Source organism: Symphodus melops (genome assembly GCF_947650265.1).
Source record: "Symphodus melops genome assembly, chromosome: 5".
NCBI lineage: Eukaryota > Metazoa > Chordata > Actinopteri > Labriformes > Labridae > Symphodus > Symphodus melops.
This window is the reverse complement of record NC_136695.1, coordinates 20,018,873-20,032,933: the sequence shown is the minus strand read 5'-3', so window position 1 is coordinate 20,032,933 and position 14,061 is coordinate 20,018,873. Positions and strand designations below refer to the sequence as shown.

General features: G+C 39.1%; 1 protein-coding gene across 1 annotated transcript; it reads right to left on the bottom strand.

Moving 5' to 3' along the window:
* Positions 1-1,870: 1,870 nt before the first annotated feature.
* dgat1b (diacylglycerol O-acyltransferase 1b) lies at positions 1,871-13,481 on the bottom strand. Its single transcript, XM_079345011.1, has 17 exons — positions 12,840-13,481; positions 12,049-12,136; positions 11,515-11,555; positions 11,024-11,109; positions 8,929-8,981; positions 8,190-8,295; positions 5,599-5,727; positions 4,981-5,043; positions 4,785-4,888; positions 4,502-4,540; positions 4,320-4,361; positions 4,196-4,240; positions 3,654-3,766; positions 3,293-3,358; positions 2,740-2,827; positions 2,515-2,577; positions 1,871-2,392 (listed from the first exon to the last, which is right to left on the bottom strand). The coding sequence occupies exons 1-17, from the start codon at positions 13,079-13,081 to the stop codon at positions 2,243-2,245; spliced, it is 1,518 nt and encodes a 505-aa protein (XP_079201137.1). The 5' UTR covers positions 13,082-13,481; the 3' UTR covers positions 1,871-2,242.
* Positions 13,482-14,061: the final 580 nt, after the last annotated feature.

Below are 14,061 nucleotides of genomic sequence, written 5' to 3'. Positions count from 1 at the left end.
TATAGTCCAACACGGAAGATGGAAAACAGTGCGCATGAGCGTCTGTCTGGACATTGATGATAGAGATAAAAGATGACAATGTTTTTTCACTTTTCTCTCCCCCCTCCCCTACTGTGCCATTCCCCCTGTCCTCTGATGGTTTATTTGTCAGGAATTAGAGGAGGATAGATGGAGGATTACAGCTGTCCCACAGCAAAAGCTCAATTTTCAGCGCATGAGTAAAGTTTGAGGACAGATGTCAGGAATTGATTGCTTGGACAAATAATTGCACAAATCCCTCTTATTGAAATGCAACTAGAAACACATTTCTTGTCCGCTGTCTCCACTGACCGTTAACATGCTTTCATGAAGGGTCCTGTGATGTAATTGTAGGTCCTGTGGTCCTGTGACCTGAATTTCCCTTGAGATCAATAAAGTATCTATCTATCTATCTATCTTGTAATTCAAGAACTCATCTGAATTCATCTAACATATTGGATATGATTATTTTGTTAAAGGAAGCTTTATGGAGCATGTAAGGTTCAAATAATGTTTTTACTGCAAGTTCCACCTCTATGTTGTGTCTAAAATGGAAATCCATGTGTCCTCCTGTCACATCAACGCTCTACAGCTCACTGAGGATTGTTTAACTAAATTTAACTAGATTCCCCGAAGACTGGCTGTTTAATTCTCTGTCAACCTGACAAAATACAGGTCCAAGCCTCTGTTCTCAAACACACACACACAAAATGACTCTCTTCCAAAGTATTCTCACACACACACACACACACACACACACACACACACACACACACACACACACACACACACACACACACACACACACACACACACACACACACACACACACACACACACACACACACACACCCACAGTAAATGTAGGGACCCTATCATAATAAATATCAATGATCTCAGATGTTGGTAGATTGCTAACCTCATTGTGTTGAATGTGAATTAAATTACATACTTAAATGTGACAACTGACAATGACATTATCTAGACACAGAACAGACTTCACTATTTGTGCCATCTAGAAAAAACACATGTAAGACCAAACTAGCACATTTTTAACAATAAGAAGCTGTGAGAAGAGTTGTTACATTGTAAAGGAAAACACATTCCCCCGAACCCCCACCCACCTGCACAAATTTGCAGAGCTCCTCGGAGGTCGTGTCCTATGTGTTCCTACTATCTTTTAGCAGAGTTTTTTTTTTTGGCGGGTTCTTCAATAAGGTAAAACAAAATGACTCCAGCACCCTGTGCTAGTAAATATCTGATTCACAGAGCAAATCTAGAAAAGCGCAAAAAGATGTGCTGGCTATTATCAGTCTAAGAAGACCAGTTTATTGTCTATGGTTTTTCTCAACCATTCATTCTGATACAGTGACTGTTTATTTTGCTTAGGTACCAAATACTATATTACAAGCTACATGGCTAATATTTACAGGTCAAAATTTGTCTAAAGAAGTAGCTTTCTGTGACCAAGCTCTTAAAGTTTATCAGTGAAAACAAACAAAACACACTTTGAGCCCTCAGTCAAAAAGAGACTCTTAACTGGATAGCCAATAACTTTTCTTTGAAATACTGTATGTTTAAATTCTACAGCAGACTGCAGACATGTACATTGGAAGCTCAAGTGCTAGATGAGTCTTTTTTTTAAAGGCTATAAAACACAGGTCACAGGGTCAAACCAAGAATGAAAGTAACCAGAATAGTTCCTTCATTATTTTTTACTCACAAATGTTTGACCCACTTTCCTGTATGCAGGTCATGAATTCATCAAAATATGAAATACTGACCCGCATGATAAAAACCTTTAAGCCTGATAAACATCAATAGAAAAATAACAGATCGCTGATAACAAGACTTTATAGGTATTCTTGGCATGTTTATTATCAAACACAATTTGAAAAAAAGTAAATCACATATACACCCTGCAGCAGCCCATCTGATAGAAAAATAACATCAAACACTCATTCATTGACTTCTACATAGACTTTTGTAAGTGAGTGGATGTGGTCTGTCTCAGTGCAATGATACTTGATTAAACAGCAAAAACACATATGGAAAAGTCACACAGCAATGCAGGTATTTCATCAAAAATATGTTAAATAAAAAACAAAAGAAGTACCATCTGTTACTTTAACCGGATGCTGGTGAAAATGTATTTGTATAGATAGAAAACAGTGAGACAATGGATGGAAAGGTGTGTGTGTGTGTGTGTGTGTGTGTGTGTGTTTCAGTCAGTCTCCACTCTGTAGTGCAGGACGTAATAGTCATGAACGTACATAAGGATGGCGAATGGCTGACCAATGATGAGTGAGATCCACACTGCAGCGTTGCCGTAGTTACCGTGCAGAAAGGTAGCAACAAACCAGGCTAATGGAAGCTGAAGAGTAAAACAATAAAAAAAAAAAATTAGAAATTTGGAAAAGACACTGAATGATTTTGGTTTTCAATGAAATGCATCAGTACAGTACAGCTTTGTGACCTCAGCTGAAAGATTCTCACCTGTGCCATCATACCCATGAAGGCCCAGAATCTGAACATCCTGAGAGGAACACTCACCAGGTACTGAACCAGAATCAGACATAACAGACAAACAGAGAGATAATTATCTATATCCATCATATAATTATATGTTCATAAAAATATTATCTGCATGTTTGAACAAGACCATGTCCAAGTTAGAGTTTTGAACACATTGATACAGCGAGGTCTGTATTCATCTATTACCTCATGGAAGAATGCTGACAGGAAGAAGACAGCTGATTGGCTGACTATTTTACTGAACCCTTTCCTCAACAGCGGCTTGTAGAAGTGTCTGCGAGACAGAAACAGAAAACAAAGATATTGAAGTGGATAAAACCAGAGAGTGAAAAGAACGCAGAAAAAATATTCTGATAATGACTTTTGAAAGATTTCAGTGATTTGTTTTGTCAGCTGTTTAGTATCTGTTTTCTTCCCCAACTGTATTTTGACAACTGGTACTATAGAGAGCCTTTACCTCTCCCTACTTGACAGAAATACAAAGTGAACCGACTTTAAAACCCTTTCAATAGACATTTCATTTAATCTGTCTTGCTGAATAAAAACCTCGCTGGGTTTGCTCCTGCCTCTGTGTTAGTGAACGTGGAAGTGGCTGCAGGCGCTGTATTTATTACTACCACTTACTCACAGCCGGAAGAATCAATTTCACCCAAAATACATCGGTGTGCCTTGTTAAGCCTTGTTCGCTTCTATAAATTTCATTGCAGGCTCTCAGTGTGTTAGTGCTTGAACAACTCACCGTAGACACCACTTGTGGACGGGGATGTTCCAGTTCTGCCAGAAATATGTCACCGTCTCAGAGTTCCTGAAAGAGGAGTGAATTATTCCAAGATGTTCAAGGTTTAAATAATGGATTGAAAGCAGTTATATCGACATTGATGGAAATAAAAGAAGGCTCAAATCTTGACTGTCGAGCAGTAGAAGTCAAAAGTAAAACTTCTACAATGGTATTGATTTATGCGGTAACAAAACATAAATTAAGATGTCAAATGTATTCCTGTTACTTTACAAATAAAAAGACTGTTTTTTTTACCAGCTCAGCAAGTCTTTTAAAAAAACCCATCATCGCTCCGTGTAAGGACAATCAAACAGTAACGTACCACCAGTCCTTGTAGAACTGTCGGTCTCCGAAGCGCAGCAGCTCAGCACTGAAGTTCATAGACGAGTGGAAGAACCAGTAAAAAAATATGAGCCACAGCAGGTGATTAGGAACCTGGGGGGAGGGTTTGAGCAAATGGAAGCACAAATACAAAAGTTGGAGAAAACCACAAATAAAAACCTTGCGAAAAACTTAAACAGGTTTTTCTACCGATGCTCTTCATGCAAGATATGGTACACTCTCATAAAGTCAGTTAATCACTATGATAAACACAATAATATGCAATATGTCTTTTGTAATTGATGTTTTTATTGACTTGAAAAAGTAACATCTCGGAAAGGCATCGATGAAAAGTGAATGTTTGAGTTGGCTTTGACTGTGGATCAGAGATAATCATGAACGTTAAATGAACCATGAAGGTGGAGGTTTTTAATTTAAGACAGGTAAACATATTCCTAATAGCATCTGACGAGTGAGATTAGTGACACTCCTGCTATTCGCTTAAAGGACTTGAATGTGTTGTGGGTTTATTTTTTTACTTACAGCTAATCTTAGAAGCCTCTCAGTCATTCGGGACAGATCCATGTCCTACAGGAGAGAGAGCCATTCATTATAGATCGCGACACAACTTTGTTTAGAGCAGTGTTAGCTTGCCTTTCACACTCACCTCTAATGGTTTCATGGAGCTTTGAATAATAGGAATCATCCACTAACAGAAAGAAAGAAAACAAGCAGTGTAAGACCTTCATTAGACCTGGGTTGGCTTCAAGTCATTTAATTACATTTTGTTCATTTGAATAGATAGAAATACACCAAACATCAGGTCAGGCTTATATGATTAGAAAGTACCTGTTGGGTGAGACCGACTAACAGCTGTGGGAAGAACATCTGTAGATAAAAAAGTCACAATTCCTCATTTGTCCATAAATGAGCAGCACTACCTTAAATATGTACATTAGCCTCTCGTGGTTAAACATTAAGTTCTAAAGTGTTTGTAAAATATGAACGATATCACAAAAAGACCTTCAAGTAAACATGATTTAAGCATCGAGATGGCTCTTTTTAAATTAGCATTCCGCTCTGGTAAAGGTGTTTTTCTTTGCTGAATGATGCTTGTGAGATATGTCCTCACCATCTCAAACAGTCTCCTTAGCAGGAAGCTCAGACTGATCTTAGGTGAGCGAGGGAAGTTGAGCTCGTAGCAGAGAGTCGGAGCAAAGACAAAGTAGTACATGTCTGCAGACGCAGGAGTGTGACAAAAAGAGTGACATCATGAAACAGATTTTGATAAGGTTTCATACATACAAGATAATGGTGTATTGAAGTACCTTTGATGGTGAGGTTGCCAGGGTAACACACTTTGACTTCCCTGAGGTGCTGTGCTGAAGGGCCTACACAAATGGAGCTCAGCGTAAGTTCAGGCACAAAGACTGGTTCTATCGTTCACACATTGGTTCATGTAGGGTCAGCCTCACTTCAGGAGTGTACTCACCAAATGACTGTGCACAAATTGCCGCACATTTCGTAGGCCATAAATAATTGTTGATTCTTACTTAAATCCCGAATTTCCCCATTGGGGATCAATAAAGTTATATCCTAAATCTCTCCTGATTGAAATGCACATGACACTGCAAAATATGCAGTGAGATGATGTATTTTAAAGCACAAAATAATGTTCATTATGTGTGGGTGTTGATATTTGAAAAGTTCCTGATATAATTTTTACACGCAACTAGAAAAGTTGAAAGTTTTGTTGAACTCTCCGACGCGTTTAGTTTTAATGCCGCAGTATCAAGTACCTGCCATTAGATGTCACTGTAACAGCATGACCAAGGGACTGAGGGATGGTCACAGGTAGGGTTAAATGAACTAATCTTCAAATTAAGAAACTATTCCCCCTCCCTTTAGTCTGATATTGTGTATATGCACACGTGTTTGTGACTTACAGGACAGCGATCTGGTCAGCTTCTTGGCCTTGACGGTGCTCAGCTCTCTGCACCACCTGTTGACGTCCTTATAGGAATACAGCTTCAGAAAGAGGATGGTGTAAGTACCAAGAACGAACGCACCTCCAACTTAGAGAGAGAACATTTGATAGTTAATACCACGAATGGCATGAAGGTATAGAGTAAGAACACGCAACCAGCTTATAACCTGCATTTGGCGAGTGTGGGTCAAGGTTTGAAACTATGAATGAGGAAAGTAAGAGGGGGATAGAGAAACAGAGGAGGATAATATAAGCAAAACATGTAAGATGGAGAGCAGGTAGAATATGGAGAGAAGGGGATAAAAAAAGAGAGGAGACAAAATTTATGTGACAGAGAAAGAAGAAGCGAAAGAGGTGAGACAATTTAATTTCACACAGACTGTAAAAAACAAGTCTGGTAGTTAACCTCAACCCGAAGTGTTCAAGAGAGATTATTAAACCGTTAGGACACCGCGTGGTTCTGTGGTTGTTAGTGTGAATTCATAAAAATGTAACTAAATGTGAAAATGTTTTTGTGAGTCATTAAAATATTAAAACAAGTACATGACTTTTAGTACACGACCACACGGGCCAGCTGAGCAGTTTTCCTACCCAGTGTGCATCAATAACCACCATATGCTTTAGAGAAAAGACACTTATGAAACCCACAAGACCATCCATGTGCATGAACACATGCCAACAGGGTGAGGTGGAGGTCAGCACACCTGGCATCAAACCACGGCAGATCTTATCCATTAACCATCTGTTTTGTGTTCGTGTGTGTGTGTGTGTGTGTGTGTGTGTGTGTGGGGGGGGGGGGCGGGCTTCGGTGGAAAAACAATTTTGGAATTTATAAATCTCAGAGGGATGTTTGTTAGTTGTTTTTTTTCTGTCTTCAGACTTTGGTAACTCGGAGGCTTGGAGAGTGATTAATACACAAGGAACACACGTTTGCTGTGGAGTGGTGTGTCTCACCTCTTTGGGCAGAACTTTGATAAAAACTTGTTCAACCAGAAAAAAATAAGCAGGGCTCAGCTCTGTCAGGTGATATGATACTATCTGTTTGAACCTCGGTTGCCAGCACTTCTTTTCAAGCCTCGACAAGCTGGATAATTATCTTCAATTCTTTTGAAATTGAGACGTTAACTAAGATATCTAAAAGTGAAACTGTGTATAAAAACCACCCTGGTTTCAAAAGAATATTTGTCCTGTCTTCCTTCGGAGTCTGTATGCCTGCATCAAGATAATGTTCCCTCATATTTTACATGTTTTTTTTTCGTTTTTTTTTTAAATAGCTTCATCTGGAACACCAGCAAAGCTCTTACTTTAAACTTAATCCAAGCTTCAAGGCAGGAAGCAAAAGCAAAATGTTTAAACTTAATGCACACTGGCTGAATGCTGCATACGCCCAGTGTTGGGCTTACTTGTTAGGTATACAGTGTGTGTACAACACAGCGCGATATCATTCACCTACACGTGTATGTGCACACTCGTACACCTGCACTCTGTTATTGCCCTTCCTGTGTGAACAGCAGCGCACAGAGGAGAACAGACAGACAGATGGACTGACTCCTTTACTCTTTGACCTCCCATTGAGAGAACAGATGAGGAGAGGAGAGGAGAAGAAGAGATCAATATTAAAACGTGTCAAAATTACACCAAAAACTCACAATCTCTCTGTCTATTGATCAAAGTTTTAAGTGTCACATCTGAAGCATGAAGAATAAAGGGCCTTGCCAAAAGTTGTTATATCACTTAAAACAAATCTACAGTGGTTGTGAAATATTTTACATTTTCCAGATTAATTTTTACTTGTGAGGCTCTATGGATACATGTTTTTTCTAGAATAATTTCTGACATTATAATTACAATTTCTGTTACAGAACTAGAACTAGAACAGACAACTACATGCCAATAGCTCTCATCTGAATTTACTTACTAAACATAGAATAACATTTTAATGGATGTAAACATTTTAAAACTGAATGAATGTGAAGTTGGCACACGTGATATCTAAAGATTTAAAATCAATCACTGATGCTTATGCCGCATGCCTTAAACGGTAATCCTTATTAATGCAAAGTAAATTCTGGGGCAGCCATGTTTTCTGTCAGACAGCCTGATGGACACACAACAACGTGACCCTTGGATGACCTCTTACTGCAGACCACACCTACTCTGGCATCTCCTCTCCTCTCTTTTTTTTGTTCCCTTCTTCTTCGTCTTCTCAGAGCCAGCTGGAAATAGTCCAGTTATGACCAACTGGTCCATTACCACTCACCGTCTCCAATTATGACTCTGTATAGGAGGTAGCTTTTACTGCTCTATCAAACTGGTCAACTGTTTCTCTGAAGGGTAAGAATATGAATGACCCTTTTAATCTTTAGTACACATTACATTCTACATTCATTCTGTTTAACACACATGGCAACATTGTAAATTGCCAATGAATGCAAAATGGTTTGGCTGTAAAATGGACGCTTCTGTTTGAGTCAGCTGTTTGTCTTTGTTATGTGTAGGTATAAGCTGGGAAGCAAAGATTTTATAACACTTAAAAAACACACATGTTACCTGGAGTCATGGAAGGGACCAGTAAGACCACTGCAGCAGGGAATGTTAGCATGATTGCCAGGTTAGTGCAATGGACCAGAAATCCAAAAACTTCACTGAATGAATCCTGGGCAGAATGATTGAAACATTAACATCAAATCAGGTGGCTGTATCTCTTTAAAGCCCCTGTGGGGAATTTTAAATGCAGATAAAACAGAGAGAAAATGATAGTGATATTTCTCTATGAGCTACAAAGGCAAACATTACCATCTGCAACAAGAAGGACATTTTCTAAAAATTTAATTCTAATGTCTTTTTTCTGCTGCCAGGGGGAAAGTAAAAGTTCCTTACAGGAGTTTTTTTCTTTACTCCAACCTCTCAGATTTATTAAAAAAGTAATTCGTAAAATCTATTCTTAAAACTTTAAAAAGTTGGTTTTAAGTACGAGTTTTCTCCGCTTGAGTAAAGAACCAAAGTTTTGAGTTATATTGGCCTGTTAAAAGCTCATGATGTTCCATATTCATGCCAAACACACAGAGCTCAGCTGAATCTGCCCTACATGCAGATGGTGAGACTAATTTCTCATTTTACCATTTTAAATTTGCAGAGGCAATTGGGGAGGGTCAGTTTTTAGAGAACAGTTTTAGAAAAATAATCCCTCCTGGGGGTTGTGCAAGTGCTCCAAATGCAACAGTTTAGTTTAAAAAAAAAAAATCTGCAGTGCTCTGGTGTTGAAAGTAAGCAGGGCTTCTCCACTTACCTTGGACAGCTGCCTCTCTGTGTAGAGAGCCACCACAATGAAGATGTTGGACACTGTCAAAGCACAAAGAGAGATTCATGTCATGAAACAGTCCATGATACTGCGTTACCCAGAGGATCCATATCTGAAGGGGCTCTGCTGGATGAAAGTATGTTAATCTCACAACATGGACATCTTTCTCTCCAAGCCCCAATAGGTCTTGATTAGTGGTGAGTAACAGTGAAAGGTTGTTATTGTTAAACTAAAGGAAATAGGTAAACATGTTATTAAGTGAGATTATTTTAAGATCCGATTTCAAAGTCTCTGAGGCAACTAACAGAACCAAGGGCAGAATCAGGAGGCAAAGGAATATCTAATACTGAATAAACAACTTTAGTGATGTTACGATTATGTTAAAAGCTAATTTCCACGTCTAATGTTTGTTCTGGTTTAGTCTCAAACCGAGCATTTTAATAAATGAAGTCTTTAGCTGCCTTTTCTAAAAAGAGACTCTCTGCGCTCTCACCATCAAACCACACTGCTGAAACACACACACCTACTGCACACACACACACACAGCCAGACTCTCTCACATGGTTACACAGCAGCACCTGGTGAAAGAAATGAGCCAGCACTAACAGAGCATATGTGTTGCACAGCACACGGCGACTGCGAGGCAGTTGGGTGACAAAGCAAGTGTGTGTATTTATGTGCATGGACGTGCACATGCAAAAACACACAATCACAGAACACAATAATCAACTGTAGCTATTTTTACGGCCTCACGCACAAGTTTTGTAAATTTAGGATCTGAATTAAAGCAAGGTTTTCAATTGGCTGAAACAGCAACAATATCCACATTTTAGAGAAACAGTGACAGAATAGTTTCATCCAAATGTAGTGTAAAGTACACAGACTTTTTATACAGGATATTTCATTAAAATTATGCAGCAAATATTAGTAGTAGGCCCGATTCTATGCAAAGATAAATACAGACTGAATTACATTTTCTGGAAGGCAGCCATTGACTAAAGATTTTTTAGATGGTAGAGTGAGCGTGTGTGTGTGTGTGTGTGTGTGTGTGTGTGAGTGAGAGAGAGAGAGAGAGAGAGAGAGAGAGAGAAAGAGTTGTAAGCTGCTGCATTGTCTCCCCAACTGCTGACTGCCCTCTGGGAAATGAGCTGCTTTACCGTCCATGTTACTGTAAACAGACTCCCTCTCTTACCTGTTTCTTAATCATTGTCAGTGCAGTCATTTACCTTAACTCCTCCTCCTCCTCCTCCTCCACCTCCTCCCTCAATTCTCCTGCAGCATTACACAGCAGCTGTCTCTCTCTCTCTGCATTGCCCGCCCCCTGCTTCATTCCTCATGATTTCAAACTTGCTTTAATTTTTCATTCCTGCAAACATATTCTTTTGACTTCTCTCTCCATAATCTTTGAGTCGCTTCATTTTCTCCACACTCCTCACTCTCTTCCTGTTCCTGCAGCACAGCACCAGTGTGCAGTAAATAGGGCAGGTGACTGTTACCCAAGAGACACTGGGAGCTGCACCACTGCAGACTTTTACTGCACTAAAACAAATACATAAATTCAGCAAAACTTAGAATCTAGCATGGGGCTGAACAGAGATCCCACCACTTAGCAACAGAAAGTACCTTGTACACAGTTTTAAATGCAGTTTGAGCATCATACATGTTTCGTCACATTTCGAAGTGCAACTAAACTAAAGTCACACCAGATACCAGTGAGCAGGTCCAATGGTAAAATGTATTGACATGGTCAGATGAATGTTTTTAATCAGCAGCTAAACTATCAGTACTCATGTTTATAAAGCTGAACCTGCTGATAAGATGTTCCTTATCTTTTAGAATCGTCATTGGTGAGGAGGAATTCTAGTCTGTGCTCAATATTCTTGAATTCATTTTAATTACTTAAGAAAAAAATAATTTGTGTTCATTTTAACAAAGTTTTGAACTCCAATTTAAACAATGCATTTAAGAAAAAAAAAATCCCAATATGCAATAGTTTAGAACTGTGTCACGGTAAATGTATCCGTGGTTGTCTTTGTTGCGTTCACAGCAGGTGAGTAGTTTGACAGATGAACGGTTTACCCACCAATCAGCAGGCATGCTGCTGGCCAGCTGTACGGATCATTCACAAACAAGGAAATCACCTGGATGGGGTCAACCAAGACACCGTACCTTAAAAAAAGGGGGATTTTAAACAATATATTGTCTTTACAAAAGACTCGTCATGGTAAAAAATGCACAGATGTGATTGAGAACATTTTCATAAAGAGTGCAGGTTAAGCATTGCAATAAATCTGGCGGCACAATAATCTCCCACTGAAACACCCACAATAAGTCAAAAACAGTCTTTATTACAACATGTGTTGTACATTACATTTAAGTTTTTTTCTACAAGACGGCTGTCCAAAGTTTGTGAAATCTTTGAAAAAAAATCCAGTATACCTATCCCCTTAGAGATAACTGAAACATCTCTTTAAAAAAAAAAGGAAGTAATGGTGAAAGACACAACCAGCCTCTTGATACAACAAGTAATCACTAACTGTTGATCTGAAGAAGAAGAAAAAAAGACATGCTCACCTTAAGAGGTTTTCTAAGAAGAGGCGGGAATTACTCAGCACCTACCCAATACAAACACATTCAGTCTTTGGGTGTTTACTTGCAATATTCTATTTCCTCTGTTTTGTTTTCGGTAATCTTTGAAATGTTAAGCACAGACTAACTGTATTTCAACAGTGTTACGTATAAGTACGTGTACCTGTACCTCCATGTTGTGGGAAGTTTTCAAGGACAGGCAGACACTGAATTTGCAGCTGCATACTTTGCGTATTGCTCCATAGAAGAAAATGTGTCATGTCCTTGTATCACCATTGATTGTAACGTTAGCTGCTTAAAAAGCCTACAGTTAATTCCTCATTTGCTGAATTATCAAAAAAAAAATGCATGCACTAATATGATTACACCAACACATGACATTAAAAAAGACATCACAAAGTCATTGGTAACAAATATTATTTAACTGAACTGCTATTTCATGTTTGAAATGTAGAGATCAAAATGTTTGTAGTTTGGGTTCAGTGTGTTTGTTTGACTTTATAAAAACTTCTATCTTACCAGCATGACCACGCACCAGTTGAGGATTCCTCTGTAGTTATTGAAACCACTGGCTGAACTCAGCAGGGACTCCTGGGTTTTATGACAACTTTAGAAATTGGTTTGTTGGATTTATAGGGGAAGCAATAGAGAATATCATGAGTTTAACGAATTGTTGTATATTTTTTTCAAAAAAAAAAAATCATAAATAATGAATATGGAAAATAAACTTTTCTTTCAATAACCTCTACTGACTTCCTGAATTTCTGACAGTTCAAGTTAGTAAAAAAGAAAGGAAACAAGAGGGAAGTAGACACCAGTAGAAGAAAACAAAAGCTACACAATACACATTTTGTGGCAAAGGGTCAGCAATCTGAAGGTTAATAAATATATATAAAGATGTGTTGTGCAACAAATACCTAAATCTAGTGTTTAATGGGCGAACAAGGTATACACATTATATAAGCGGCCAAAGGAGATTATCAGGCCTGTTAATGGGGCCGCTGATCAATGAAACAGGCACCATGTGCATATTATGTTTCAAACGCACATTCATGTTGAAGCATCGCTAAAAGACTGGTGTATGAATGAATGGATGAATGGCGTCAATGTTGAAGGTAACGTCATTTACACGAGGCTACTCCAAACAACCTGCATGCCAGACTACTGTATCTTTCTATTATAACTTCATGTTCAAACTGAAGCAAACAGACGGTCATACGTGACGTCAGCAGTCTGCTGCTTGCAGCCTGTCGGGAGATATTCACAAGACAGACAAACTTTGGCACCATACCCAAAGTAATAGAACTCACCTTAGTCTGTCCCCTATGTCACCCTTCCGTTTCCTTTTTTCACTCTTTGATTTAGAGCTCACTGTCTCCGGTGAACAGTCCGGTTTTCCCTGGCCATTGAAGCTGCTAATGCCAGCTGGCAGTGAGCTCTCATAGTCGGCTGCAGACTTCCCGTTCACCGGCAGCACACTGCTACTTCTCCCTGCGGCGAAAGTCGCCCGTCTCCTGCGAGTTGAGGCCTTGGCCAGGTCCGAGTCCCCCATAATGAAACAGAAAAGAGCTGCCACAAAACTCACTTACAGTTTATTTCTAAAGGAGTAGCATGCCTGTTGCTAGCATAGTGGCGTTGTAGTCCATGAAGGGAGCTGACTTCCAAACTATCCGCCCAGAGCTCAAGTTTCCGTATGTTGACATGGCGGTAGGTGTGTGTGTGTGTGTGTGTGTGTGTGTGTGTGTGTGTGTGTGTTCATGACGTCACATTTGACAGCATCTTGGATGTGGAAATGTGACTTGACTGACTTTTGCACATTGTAACCTGGAGGTGAGTCAGACCTGGAGGATTTACTTAAGAGATATGAGGAACTAAGTCTGCATGCAATCCGGGCTCCTCCCAGATGACACTAAACTGAATAGAAATATCTGAAGAAATGTCATTAAGACACTACATCTGAAATCCCCCTTTAGATAAGCAGCCTAGCATTGTTTTTCAAAGTGACCATAGACAACGGGGGGGGGTTTGCAAAAGAAAGCCAATAACCAATATTATTTGAGGCAGTATCTTTTTACACTTGAATATTTTATTCCTTGAATGCAAAATACACCACATAAAAAAAGTTAGTTTTTTGTTCGGTCAGCCAAAAAACTGTTTAAATAGCTTTTTTTATGATGAAAACACCCTTTCTGTTTTTTCTTGTTCTATGCCTTTATCCTTACTGTGGTGGGAACTGATCAGAGTCATTGATCCGACGTTATCAGTCCTTGCTGTCCATAAGGTTGTCTTTTAGAGTAATGAGCCTGTCTGCAGTTGTTGGGATAAGAAACCTTGGAGAGGGATCAATAGGAAAAATATCACTAATTGTTTTAACTCTTCCACTCCCCCCAAACCATGACATATTTCAAGTTTCTTTTTAAAACACTCTTCTGGTTTTCATCTCGCTTTTTGTTCATGGAGACTGTGAGATGATTAAAAACGTGTCAGCTGTTGGATTGTAAAAAGTTTTGTGGAGGATGTGGTTGTTTCTTT

Excerpts from the sequence above, each read along its gene's own strand:
- dgat1b (XM_079345011.1), bottom strand. The coding sequence starts at position 13,081 with ATGGGGGACTCGGACCTGGCCAAGGCCTCAACTCGCAGGAGACGGGCG. Across the intron at positions 2,578-2,739 it reads TGTCAGCATTCTTCCATGAG|TACCTGGTGAGTGTTCCTCT; the intron begins GTAATAGATGAA and ends ATTCTGGTTCAG. Across the intron at positions 2,393-2,514 it reads TCATGGGTATGATGGCACAG|CTTCCATTAGCCTGGTTTGT; the intron begins GTGAGAATCTTT and ends TTTACTCTTCAG.